General features: G+C 60.0%; 1 protein-coding gene across 1 annotated transcript; it reads right to left on the reverse strand.

Annotated features, from left to right (window-relative positions):
* Positions 1-1,003: 1,003 nt before the first annotated feature.
* On the reverse strand, positions 1,004-10,722 carry PPRC1 (PPARG related coactivator 1). The gene is given in 14 exon segments (XM_018069233.2): positions 1,004-1,352; positions 1,634-1,785; positions 1,942-2,063; positions 2,268-2,331; positions 2,502-2,675; positions 4,136-4,934; positions 5,100-5,185; positions 5,553-5,613; positions 6,003-6,056; positions 6,461-6,963; positions 6,965-9,207; positions 9,585-9,701; positions 10,134-10,280; positions 10,422-10,722. Coding segments are annotated over 14 exon segments (4,686 nt in total). The 5' UTR covers positions 10,482-10,722; the 3' UTR covers positions 1,004-1,248.
* Between the last annotated feature and the right edge of the window lie 2,426 nt (positions 10,723-13,148).

Genomic DNA, 13,148 nt, shown 5'->3' on the forward strand with positions numbered 1-13,148 from the left:
CAGCTGCAAGCTCCCCTACCCCAGGTGTGTGAGAGGGGGCCCAAATGGGCACCACTGCACCCTGCCCAAGCCTGACCCAGTCCTGAAGCCGCAGTGCCATCTCAGGGCTCCCAGTTAGCACTGTCAGCTCAGCCCCAGCTGCAGGGGATCCTGGGCTTATCCCAACCCAGGAGCAGCCCAAGGCAGGGCTTTTCCCTCGTTGCCAGCACAAGAGCAGGATGCAGGGCCTTGGTACTGCTGGCTCTGGGCAAGCTGCAGGGAAGATGCTTGGCAGTAGGCCCAAGCACATGCCTTTGGGGGCTGCCTTCGATCACCCTTCTCCCTCCATGAGCGGCAGTGCACTGGGAGAGCCTGAACAGGTACCAGCTATCCATCCCTATCACTGTCCATTCCTTTCTGCCAAGCACCATCCCACTGCAGGTGCCTGTAACCTCTCTGCAGTCACACCAACATCTCTCCCTCAGGAGAAACCCAGAGATGTCAGACATCCCTCTCCTGGCAAGCTGGAGCAAAGCCAAGGAGCGGGCTCGAAAGGGACAGGCAGACATGGCAGGGGGCGCACTGCCCTGGGAGAGAGCAGAGCCCTGCCCGAGCTCCGGCCAAGGGCTCCAGCCCGCTTCCCGGCCCCGACAGGGAGCGGCGGTGGAGGATCTTGCACCGCCCCCCGTGGCCATGGCGGAGGTGCAGGTGGACCCGAGACGCCTGGGAGGCACGGGGGGCCAAGGCCTCCAGCCAGCAGAGCCCAAGAGACGGTCGGAGGGGTCCTCAGAGAGGCGCTCACCCCGTGCCAGGCCGTTGCAGGCTGTCACAGTGACAGTCGCAGGCTTGATGACCGCAGTCCTGCCCCGCTCTCCACAGACACCCCACTCCTGTGCCCAGACCACAACATGTTCTATGCCTCATGGGGCCAGACCACAGCAGAGTCCTCGGGGTCCTGAGGGGTCACAGCCTGAGTCCATGCCTGGGAATGGCCCATGCAAAGGAGGAGACAAAGCGGTGCTGCTGTTTGGGTATCCACATTTATTATACGTCTGGGGCAAGCCCAGGACTACCACTCGCCTGGGCCCCTCCAATTGAAGGCCAGTGACCCATCCTCCTTAAATACTGGTTATAAAACAAATTTCTTTTTTTCCTTTTTATTTTTTTTAAAAACCCCGTATCTCTCTCTCTCTCTCTCTCTCTCTCCACTTTTTTTGCCTTTTGTATTTGAGTATAAAAGCAGGGGCAGGTGCTCCACCTTGCCTGCCGCTACCTCCGCAGGCTGCGCTGTGCCTGCCGCAGCAGCGTGTCGAAGTCCAGGGAGTCAAACTTGCTCTTGATGGGAGCCGGGTCAAAATCCTCCCGGTTTGAATCTGGAAGAGACGGAGAGAGGCTGCCTTGAGCCACTGACACAATTCTGCCCATCCCCACAGCAAACTTCTTCTCATCTTGCTTCACGTGACAGCGTCTAGACCCAGAGTTGGGCCAGCCTCCATCACAGCGCTGGAGAGACAGGGAGCCCCCATTCAACTTCCCTTCAGTACAGGCCTGTATGTGGCCCTGCTGCCAAACCTGAATGACACCAAGAATGGGGACCCCCTATAACTCGGGGAAGGAGGTGCCAATCCTTCAACATGGAGGCTGCACGACTCACCCAAGTCGGCGTAGTTCCTCCTGCAGAACTGCCGGCGGCCGCCGAAGCACAGGTCAAAGGGCTGCTCATCTGGGCGCCGCAGCTTGTGCCCGCTCTCGATGGCAGCAAAGGCTTCCTCGGCATAGCGATAGGTGACAAAGCCATAGTTATCCCTGACACCGGAGAAGAAGGAGGATGGAAATCAGCAGCAACGCGGTTACAAACACATTTGTCCCCCCTTGGTCTGCACTGCCCCCTTGAGTAATGGGAAAAGGGCCAAGAGGAGCCATCCCTGGGAAGGGGCTGACCCACATCCCCATAGCTCTTACCCCTCAGACCGGAAGTGCAGGGTGCACTCCTCGATGTCCCCAAACACAGAGAAGCGGTGCTGCAGCTCTGACCGTGTCATCCTGCTGGGGATCTTGCCAATAAACACAACTCGACGCTCCTCCTGCGGGCAGGGATGGCCCATCCATGAGCAGGACCTCTCCCACGGAGCACCCTCCCTGCATAGCCACCCACCACACCATGCCCTGGCCAGGCAGGGCCTCCCGGCAATGCTGCCTGAATGCTGCATCACCGTGGCTTTCTGAAGTGACAGAGAGTGTGGATCCCCAAATCTTTAGCCCCATTTTCCCAGCCCTCCAGCACTCACTATTGCACGTTCCTTCTGGAGGATCCTCTGCCTTTGGTAGTGGTCCTGTGCATCGCAACTGTATCTGGCAGGGCAGAAACCAAACACATGAGCTAAGGGATCATGGGGGTCAGAAGAGAGTGATCCCAAACACAAGGGAGATACTGAAGGAATGGGTCCATTCCTGCCCAGGACACAGGAGGCTGGGAGAGGGGTTGGGAAGAACTCACAGCCCTGCAGGGTGGCCATGCTCACCTTCTCCGCCTGTTACTCCTCCTGCGGGGTGAGGGGGAGCGGGATTGGCTGTGGGATGTGGACCTGGACGAGTAGGAGGATGTTGATGATGAGGATGAGGACCTGTCACGGGACCTGCCACATGACCCACAGCTGGAGCGAGAGGAGGAGCTGCGGGAACATCTTGAGCGGTATCTGGGGGAAGCAGAGACACAGCTGAGCTCTCCCCACGGCCAGCACCACGAGGCTCCAGAGATGAAAAACACCTCCATCCTCCCCACAGTATCCAGCACCCCATTTGGACAGGACCCATCCCCAGGATGAACTGGACTGTGGAAACCTCTGCCCAAGATAGCCAGAGCAGTAACAACACTACAGAGATATTGCTCCACTTGGCTTCCAACACCGCAGAGAGAAGGGAGCAGGCTCACAGCAGGTACAGCCCCTGAAGAGCAAGAAACAGTCCCATGGGAACTGTGAAGCACAGGATTGCAACCAGGATGGCCCAGGGGGGGGTTGGGACTGCTGTGCTGAGCCCTACACCATGCACAGGATGACATTGGAGCCATCACATCTGTGTCCCATGCAACAGCTGGGTGAATGGAGACTGCAAGAGCTTCCCTGGCAGGGTCAGGTAGAGCTTAAGGGCAGCAGGACCAAAACCTCTCTGGGATCAAGCTGTGCTGCCTCCAGTCAGGAGCCCAGTCCATCTCCAGCCATGCTGCCCAATGGTGGCCCCTGCCATAGGCAAACCCAGGCCTGGCGAGGCATGATGCCTGGTACTGCCACAAGTTCTCCTGGAGCACAGCAATTCAGGATGGCACAGTCCACAGGGACATTTCTCAGCACTAGGCCAGCTGCATTTGCTGGAAAGCCAAACCAGATGTGTCACTTGACAGTCCCCAAGCTGCACAGCCCTGGGACATGGTACTATATACCTCTTTTCCAGCTCCAGCCTCTGCGTTTACTGGTCATCAATGAAGGGGTCTTAGTTGGACAGGCCCCTCACGCCCAGAGATGTCTCCAGAACTGGCTGAACACCCAGGAAAGGACAAGAGAATCCCTTTGCCAGCTCCAGTGCTTCCCAGCCCAGCTGGGACAGGCTCTGCTTCACTCAGATGCACAAGGACTCCAAAACAAATGCGTCCCACAGAGACCAAGCTGTCCCATTTCCCTACATAACCACCTCCATAAGGAGCGCAGGGAGCCCCTGAGGCAGCCAAGCCAGACGGGTTTTTCCCTGCTTGCCTCCAGCAGCTCCCTGGAGAGCTCTGCTGCAGCTCCTCTCATTTTTACACCTAGGACTGCAGCAGCCTCATAGCACAAACACAAACACCTGCAGTAATACCCCAGAAAAAGCATCCAAGAGCCAAGATGCAGCCAAGAACCCATGTTCCAGGAGGAATAAGGAATCCTGGCTCAGTGGTAGCTTTGCAGGCGCACCTGCCCAGATATGGGGTTCAGCCAGACACCCACAGGCAGGGTGTCACAGCAGCTCCCACAGCCTCTGTGAGCCAGGCACCCCTTCAGAAGGGCCACAATGACAAAAAGGTCAAAGCCATCAGGTAGGACCATAAAGAGGTGCCTGGGCACCTGCAAAAGACCAGCCACCAGACAACTGCCCCAAGAGAAGCGACAAACAATGCACAGTTTACCTTCGCCACCGCTTGGGGGGTGGGGAGAATGACCGTGACCGGGATCGGGAGGACGAGGATGAAGATGAAGACGAGGACTCACTAGCTCCATCCGAACTGGAGCTGAAGGAGCGGCTGGCACGGCTCCGGCCAGCCCTCCAGCTGTCAGTAGAGGGGCTGGGTGAGTCCTGGGGTCTCCGGTAGCAGCGCAGGGACCTCTTGGCAGCAGCATGGCTGGGCTGGGCACTGGGAGTCCGCACCCCCTGGTCCCGGCATGGGGATGCAGCTGGAGACAGGAGCACCGAGGTGGGGGGACTGCTGCACCTGGTGGCGGCCTTGTTGGGGATGGTAGTCCGATAATCCAGGGGGGCTAGGCAGGCCGTCCCCACCGGCTCCTGGATGGGCCTCACAGTGGTGGGGGGAGCTGGCGGGGTGGGCTCAGGTTGGTCCAGCGTCCGTTTGGTTAAGGAGGAGATGGGTTTGATAGTTATGTCCCGGTGGCGTTTGACATTCCAGCGGGAGCCGCCCTTGGCAGGGGGCTGTGTGCCAGTGATACTGTTGCTCTCCGGCCGTGCCACAGCTGGGATGCAGTAGTCATGGTCTCCAGAGCACACGTGGTTGGGGGCTGTGCCAGTGGGGGCCAGCACCACACTCTTCCCCTGGATCTTGTTTGGGGGAAGTGGCTTGGCTTTCATCGGCTTGGCTGTCTTCTGGGACCCTTCCTGGGATGTGGACCCAGGCGACTTGGCCTTGGCCAGCAGCGAGACAGCAGGCAAAGGCTTCCAGAGCTGATGGGGGGGCGTCGCTGGGGGAGTGAGGCCTGTGAGAGTACCAGAAGGCTTTCAAGAGCAGCCCCTTGATGCAACCTGCCCAGCTGGGCTCCCTCATGGCCAGGCCTCCCTCACTCCCCAGGCTGTCTCCCAGCCCCACAACAGGTCTGCCAAGACACCATGGGCTCCCCTGCTTTATCCCAGGTATTCGTTACCTGCCACATTGGCCAGCTCAGAGGCATGCAAGCCATCCGGGGGCTTCCTGTCCTGCTGAGTCTGTCCATCCTGCTGGATCTCAGGCCTGAAAAAGGGAAAGGAGCTTTGTCAAATGTGGCAGGCAAAGCCCAGCCCCAGTCCCCACACCTGGGGCACCCATTCAAGCTGCACCAATGGCCAGTCCAGAGGGACAGAGGATCCAAGAGAGCTGCAAGGACAGAATTTGCACAGCCTGGTCATGCTCATCATTGCTTCTGATCATTGCTTCTCCCACTCAGTGCCAGCTCTGGCCCCAGTCCAGCAACGAGCTCATCCCCTCCTGGGCTGGTACACACAGCACAGTTCACACCCTGCCAGGACTTAGAGCTGTCCCATGCCCCCACCAAAAGCAAGACTCAGCACTCTGCCAGGCTCCACACTGGGGCACCAGCTGCCCACGTCTTGGTACTCACCCGGAGCTCCCTGTTGGCTTCCTGTCCTCGAGGGGCTGCACAGGAGTCTCCTCCTTCTTGGCTAAAAAGAGAGCAGGTAGGTGAGGATGGTGAGAGGCCAGGACTGGAGGACAGGGGACACACAGAACACCCCAGGCATAGACAGGGAAGAGTTTCACAGAATCCCAAACCCAGCTCCCTGCAGAGAGGAGCTGCACATCCCCTTTCATTCACAGACTCTTCACCACCCCCTTGGTCACCGTGGGGACCCCTGGCCACTTTCACAGGCCAAGAAAGAGGTGGAGGCAGAGACACCCCCAGGACAAGGCACCTGGCCAGAGTAATACGAGCCCACAGGCAGCAGCATCACAGCCCCTCCACTCCCACCCCACCACAGGGAGCATGGGCAGCCCAGAAAGGCCAGCACGGCATAGAGGGAGCCCCACAAGGGACGGCAGGCTGCATCCACACCTTCAGACTTCTCAAACTGCTCCAGCAGGCTGGACAGGTCGGTGGCTTCAATCCCTGGGCCAGGGAGAAAGCACAGCAAGTCAGGTCAGCCAAAATCCTCCTGGCACCACAGGGGGGCATCCCAACCCCATCCTCCCCCAGCAGCAGCCTCCCTGGATGATGGGGCAAGCGTTTGGGAGAAGCAGTGGCAGAGCCTGCAGCAGCTCTGTGCCTCCTGCAGCAAGGACAGGAGCATGCAGTTCTGCAAATCCAGGAGGGACCAGTTTGGGCACAGCCAGCCCAGACCATCCGCTGGAGGCAACATCCTAGCAGAGCACTGGGAAGAGACTGCAAGTCCATGGGCATAGCTTTGCCACCCTCACCACCAGAAGTGGAAGGAATTGGTTCTGCTGCCAGCAGCACTGCAGCCTCACTGGCTGGTGACACTCAACCCATGGCCCCACAACCTTCCCACTCACCGATCTCGCTGATGAAGGCTTGCACAATGTCCTTGCTGCTGTCACTGGGCTGTGCCGGGCTGAGGAGCGGCTGGTGCCTCCACGGCCGCACAGCGGGCGCCTTGCTGGGCAGGCTGCTCTCTCGACATGCTTTCAGTGGTGGTGCCACAGCCTGGGAGGTGGATGTTTGGCCAGGCAGCTCCTGCCCAGCAGCTGCCTTAGGCTCCAGCAGAGCTCTCTCCACTGTCCCCTTGCCCGGCCCTACAGCCTTCTCCGTGGGGCAGGTGCCAGGGGACTCCTCAACAGGGCCAGCAGCAGGGGACACCTCCACAGGGCAGTGGATGGCAGCTGGGGAGGCCTTTGGGAGCTGGGTGGGGGTTACAGCCTGAAGCTCTTCTGGAGGCTGAGTAGGAGCAGCCTGGGGGGCTGGTGCTGCAGTAGGGACCCTGCTGGGCTGGGCAGCGGCCACCGAGGGGGCTGGCAGAGGCTGGGCTGAGGCAGGAGCCGGAGGGGCCTTGGGGAGAGCTCTCCCCTGCCAGGCCGTGCCTGCCTCTTGGAGCTCGGGGTAGCCCCGCTTGGGTCGCTGGCCTGGCTGCACGCCGTACCTGCAGCGCCATCTCGCTGGCCAGGCAGTGGCTGGGCAGGGAAGGCTGGGGCTCCGGGCAGATGAGCACAGGGGCGGCGGGAAGCTGCCCATGCAGGAGGGCTGTGCTGGGGTGGCTGCCAGCTGGGAAGGCAGTGGCAGCATGCGCTGCTGTTCTGGGGTCCCTGTATGCCAGGGCAGGCACCGGAGGTGGCAGAGGGATTCCTGGCCAGTAGGATGGTGGTGCCCACCCCACTGGGGCATAGGGTCCACCAGGGCCAAATGGAGGTGGGGGTGGCACAGCCGGTGGGGGCCAGGCCATGGTTGGAGGTGGGAGGCCAGTCACCATGTGAAAAGCACTGGAGGAGTTGGCAACAGGAGGTGGGGGCAAACCATGGCAGCCCATGGGCTGGGGGCTGAAACAGGGCCAGGAAGGCACTGGTGGGTAAAGGGTGTAAGCACCAGCAGAGGCTGGTGGCATCCCGGCAGGGGCCATCCCAGCGGCTGGGGGCACGTTTGGTACAGCAAAAGGCATTGGTGTTGATGGGGGTGGTGGAGCCGTGGCAGGTGCCGTAGCTGAAGCCAGAGCAGTGGGAGCTTTGCCAGCAGAAGGGCCAGCAGTGGGGCTGGTGGGTTTCTCCAGGCCCTCCTGAGCACTGTCTGCATCAGTGGCAGAGCGCTTGGGTGACACCAGGCAGGGGATCTCTGCCAGCTCTGCTGGAGGCTCGGGGACGCTGGGCCACTTGCTGGCCACTTGCTTCTTGCCTTCCTGGCTGCTGCCCAGGCTGGACCGGCGGTGCAGCATGCGGATGCGGTATTCCCGCAGGCTCAGTGCCTTGGGTTTGGCTTCCTTGGGCAGGCCCTCACTCGGCTCTGCTGCTGGCAGGCTCTGGGGGGGCTCCAGCTGCACACCTTGCTCCAGGAGCTGAGAGGCAGCCTCCGAGACCCCACTGCTCTGTCCAGCAGACGTCTGTGAATCTCCCTGGCCCTCAGCCTGGTCTGTCGGGCTGGGACATGCAGCTGCTGGTTGCCCCTCCATGCTTGGTGTGGTCTTCTCCAGAGGCACCATGGTCTTGTTCTTCTCTGGGGCCACGCTCACCATTTCTGGTGATGGCACCTTCTGCAGCTCCTGCTGCACTTTCTTGGGCAGGAAGGTCCCTGATGTGCTCCGGGGCCTGCCCCGGGGTTGTGGTGCCCGCTCAGCATTCAGCTCCATCTGCCCCTCCTTCCGGGCTCGTTCCAGTTGCTGTGCCAGGAAGTCTGAGACCTGGACAGAAGGACATGCTGCCCGCTGACGGCTGGTGGCCAGCTGGCCCAGGGGCTGCCCAGAGCCAACAGAGCGAAGCCGGTGGGCCACACAGTCCCTGCCAGGCCTGGCCTGCTTGCTTTGGTCCAGCTCTGCTTTCTTTTTCCGACTCTTCCTTGCTCTCTCACGGCCCCGTCCCTTCTCAGAGCACTCGCGTTTCCCACCCACTGTGGCTTCCGTGCTGTGCCAGGAGCTGCTGTTGGGACTCCAGGCTCCAGGTGCTGCTGCCTCTGGTGGGGAGGTGTCCTCTGGGGTAGTGCAAGAGGGCTCCTTCCCAGGCAGTTTTTCCTCCTTCTTCTCCTCCACCCCAGTTTCCTGGGTTGGAGCTCCTGGCAGCTCCTCTCTATCCTCTGAGATTGATGCCCTGGTACCCTCCTCTGCTCCCAGGAGCTGGAGCTCCAGATCGAGGGAGCTGGGAGCCAAGGACTGCAGGACCACAGGGATCTCCACACTCTCTCCCTCGCCAGGCACAATTTCCAGCAAGACTGGACTGCTCAGAAGCTCCTTGGCCACAGGCTCAGTCTCGGGGTCCAGGCACACAGTGAAGGTGGGCAGGCAGTATGGGTGCATGGACTTCACCAGCTCACTCAGAGACACATCACCTGTGTTGATGATGCAGGGGTCTTCGTGCTCCTCCACTGCTGCCCCAGCCTCGCTCACACAGAAATCCACAGCCTTCATGCTGCTGTCTAGCTCCACACCCAAGGCAGCTTCCTCCTCTTCTTCCTCTCCATCACTGCGCTGTGGCAGGGGCTGCTCTCGGGCCCGGTGCCAGCCCACCTTCCTCTCCAGTCTCGGGGTGCTGCAGACTTGCTTCTTTGGTAGCACTGGGTCCTCAAGGCTGTGAGCAGCACAGTCCCAGGCCAGGTCTGCATCAGTCTGGGAAGGGGGACCACAGCAAGCATCAGCTCCTGGGCTTTCACCAGAGCTCTCCCAGGCACAGACAACTGTGGGTCTGCTGGAACTCTACAGCAAACCCCTGGGCAGACAAAAAGCTGGGATGCATTTGACCCTCCCAGTATGACACAACAGAGCTGGAAACCTGCCACCCCTATGGGAGCATCCCCAGTCCCCGGCACCCACCACCTGGGGCAGACCCTGCTCCTACTGCCACTGGTGCCTTGCAAAAGCATTGCTTCTGGGAAAAAGAATGCCTGAGCCAGGTGGGAAGGCTGGGGCTGGGGACAGCAGCAGGGACAGTTATCCCAGCACCATCCCAACACTGCTCTTTCAGATTCCCCTGCTCAGGTGCTCACCTTTCCAATCACAGAGACACTGCTGCTGCTGCTGAGAGGCCTGAGAGCCTTGGGCTGCTCCAAGGCAGGGCTCTCACGTTCCAGTAGCGGACGGGACAAGGTGAGAAACTTCTGAAACTGGAGAGGAGATGGACAGATGATGAGACAATGGCAGGTTTATGCTGCTGGAAGGGACAGGCCACCCGCAGCCCCACAGTGACCACGCACTTCACCCCACAGATCCTGGAAGCAAACTCAGCCCTGTTTCACCCTCAGCATGTGCAGCTCTGGTTGGGGATGTGCTGCTCCCCCAAAGCCTCTGGCACATCTCTGGCTCTGCACAAAGACTCAAAGCGAAGGCATGGCCCCCCAGGAGTACCCTGGAGTCCTGGGGGTGTCCAGGCCTGGTTCAGCCCTTCTCTCATGTTACTAGTCAGAGGAACCATCCCAGGTTACTGGGGACAAGGGTCCTACCACCTCAGGACACCCTCATGCCAGGACCTAGCAGAGTCCTGCCTGAACATCTTCCCACAGGTTCTGGGGTCAGGCTGGCTCTGCCCTGCAACTCACCGAGGGATTCTCCCGCTCACGAGGCGAGGTCAGCAGCTCTGCATCCATGATGGTGTCGAAGGGGGACAGGATCTCATCATCTGTGCTGTCCAGGATCTCCATGATGGCAGTCAGCTCGTTCTGCATATCCAGGCAGACCTTGCCCTGCTAAAGAGCAGGGGCAGTCTCAGAGGGTGATAGGGCACAGCCACAAGACCTGGCCCTGGGGGACACTGCTGCCACTGCCACCCACATCACAGCCAGAGCCATCCCGGCCACCACATCCCGCACCCGTGTGTGAGCTCCCACCTCGCACAGAGAGAGATCCTCAATGATGGAGATCACAGAGGAGTCGAGATAGTTCTGCATTGTCCCGAGGATCTCTTCAGCCTCCAAGATGGTTTCTGCATCCAACGACGTTAAGTTCAAGTCATCCTCGAGGGAAAAGCACTGTTGAGGAGCATGGGGAGCCAGGTAAACACTTTGCACAGCCCCACTACCATTGCTGATCTCCTCCACAGCACACACGCGCTCCTGATAGCCTGTGCTGCAAACCGTGGCTGAGCACCCCCAACCCCAAACATGCAGGAGAGGCAGGTGAGACACGGCTGCAGGTCAGAAGCTGGCACAGGGATTATTCCCTCTTGCTTTTGGGAGTATCCACCCCACTGCACAACGTCGTGTGCCACTTTCAGCCCAAGACCTGTCCGGTTACCAGGATGCCTCCAACCAAAAATTTCTGCCTGATTCACTCTGCAGCTGCGTGACTGGAAAAGATGAACTGATAAAACCGCAGCCTCTGCTCAACACCACACACTGCTCATGTGGGACAGGGAGGGGACAGGCAGGCTCCCACCATCCCATGGACTGTCACGTGCTCCCCCAGCTCCGGCTCTTGGCGCTTCAGATAAGCCCAAAACCATTACGAAATTCATAACAAATCGCAGGAGTCAGCAACAGGGATGTAGCCAGCTGCCACTGCTGGTGCCCTACCCCAACACCTCTGTTGCAGGCTACAAGAGAACATGCTCTGTGCTTGCAATTCAGGACCAAAACAGCTTTGTTATTCTTCTTCCTTCAAATTCCCCGCCCCACATCCTTTCTTGTCCCTCAGCCACATCCAGGGATGTTTGGGTAATGCTAAGTAACTTCAGAAAGGTCTCTGCACGACACTTCATGGTGCCATACAGTCCAGTGCTGCAGGAAGGCCAGGAAAAGGCATGAAAAGCCAGATGCCAGGTGAGGGCAGAAGCTGCAGCCCCTGGCTGAGCAGAGCTGCTGGACATACAGAGCAAAGCAGCAGCATAGGCATGTCACCAGCACCTCCCTCCCAAAGCTGGCTGGGATCAGGCAGCAAGCTGTCTTCCTCCCCTTGGAGCAGCACGGGGAGAATCCGGCCAGACCTTGGGGGATGCTCATCTGATGCAGCTCACCCACGTTTTATGCAGGTTCTGTTGCTCGCATGAGCCTGATCCCACATAGGACAAAATGTACCCCGTCCCTGTATAGGACCTGCCTAGCAAGCAGGAAACTGCAATGGAGGGAGAGCAGGCATTTCACTAAACAGGTGTCTCCTAGAATATGGCAGCACTAAAATCACATGCCCAAACCCCTGGTTCCTGGGGCTCTTCAGAGACTTGTTCCAATCAGACAGAGCAGGCACCTCTGGCTGCAGCACAGCCAGGAGCCCCGTGTGACCCCAGAACACAGGCATCCCAGGAACAGGCTGGGAATCAAAGCCCAAAAATCCACAGCAATGTCCCGCAGACACCCATCCCAGATCTTCCCAGCCTGTGACACGGCAGCCTTAAAGACCACGAGCCTGCAGTGGTTTGGGGCTCCCCAGCCAGTTCGGCAGCCTGGGCCAGCCTGTCCCAGGACCCTCTGCCTGGAAGCGGAGTCCACCAGTGACATCAGGACACCACCCCATTGTGCAGATCAGGCTACAAAGCAGTTTTACCGCTCAGCATCTCCAGTCCCCTCCCTCAGCCAGTGCTGGCTGCCGGTCAGAGCCCGGCGCAGAGCCCACTGGCAGCCCTCTAGGCGCAGCCTGGCTGTGATTCCTGGCCAATCCTTATGCAGATACTGGGAGGAGCGGGGAAGTACATCCAGGCTGGCACGCCCAGCTCAAGCGCCGGCGTGCAGCCCTGAGTCAGCGGTGACCGGCAGGCAGAGGCACCCGGGCCACCGGAGGAGCCAGCAGGATGGAGCCCCAGCAGCCCAGGGACACGGGGGCCAGCTGACCCCTGCCTGCTGACTGCCAGGGGGTCTTGGGGACACCCCCAGGGTTGCATGGTCCTACCCATTCGGCCACAGGGCTGGCTCTCCCCAGAGGCAGCATCTAATAAGAGGTTTCCAGCCATGACCAGCACTGGACATTTGGAGGGAGGGAAGCAAAATCCTCCCATTCAAATGGCCTCTTCCCACAGCTCCTGCCCACAGCCTGGGAGGGGAGGGAAATCTCCCAAGCCTTCTTCCACTTCCTTGACTCAGCGCTTTGCAAGAAGGAGTCCCACAGCCGTGAGTCACCAGCGAGCCAGGCTGTGTTCCCCCAGGACTCCCTTTGATCCACCTGGGGCCAGGCACCTCCTGCAGCTCTCGTTGCTTGAGCATCACTTGTGCGTCAGGGCGGGGGTACGAACCAGCCCAGCCTGCTCCTGTGCTCTTGCTCGCTCTCCTCCCTGCCAGACATCTCTGTGACCCCTAACTGAGGAGAGGCATCCCCCATGCTCCCTCTGTTTGCTTTACAGCAGGGAAGAGGGTCACAGGAACGTTCAAGGACGGGCTTCAGCTCTGGCCACACTCTGCCCAAGCAGCCAGCACTGCCAGGGAGAAGGGAGATACCCACAGCCCCAGAGCAGGTTTTGGACACGTGGGGCGCTGGGATTTCAGCCAACAGCTTGCAATGGACATGGCCTGAGCCCTGAGCATGGCCACCAGCTCCTGCGGCATCCACCCTGTGCAGGGGACACTGCGCCCGCTGTTCTGGTCCCCGGGAGAGACAACTGAGGCTCCTGCTGGTGACACGTGTGCCCG

Source organism: Manacus vitellinus, unplaced genomic scaffold (assembly GCF_001715985.3).
Source record: "Manacus vitellinus isolate BGI_N305 unplaced genomic scaffold, ASM171598v3 scaffold_15_pilon, whole genome shotgun sequence".
NCBI lineage: Eukaryota > Metazoa > Chordata > Aves > Passeriformes > Pipridae > Manacus > Manacus vitellinus.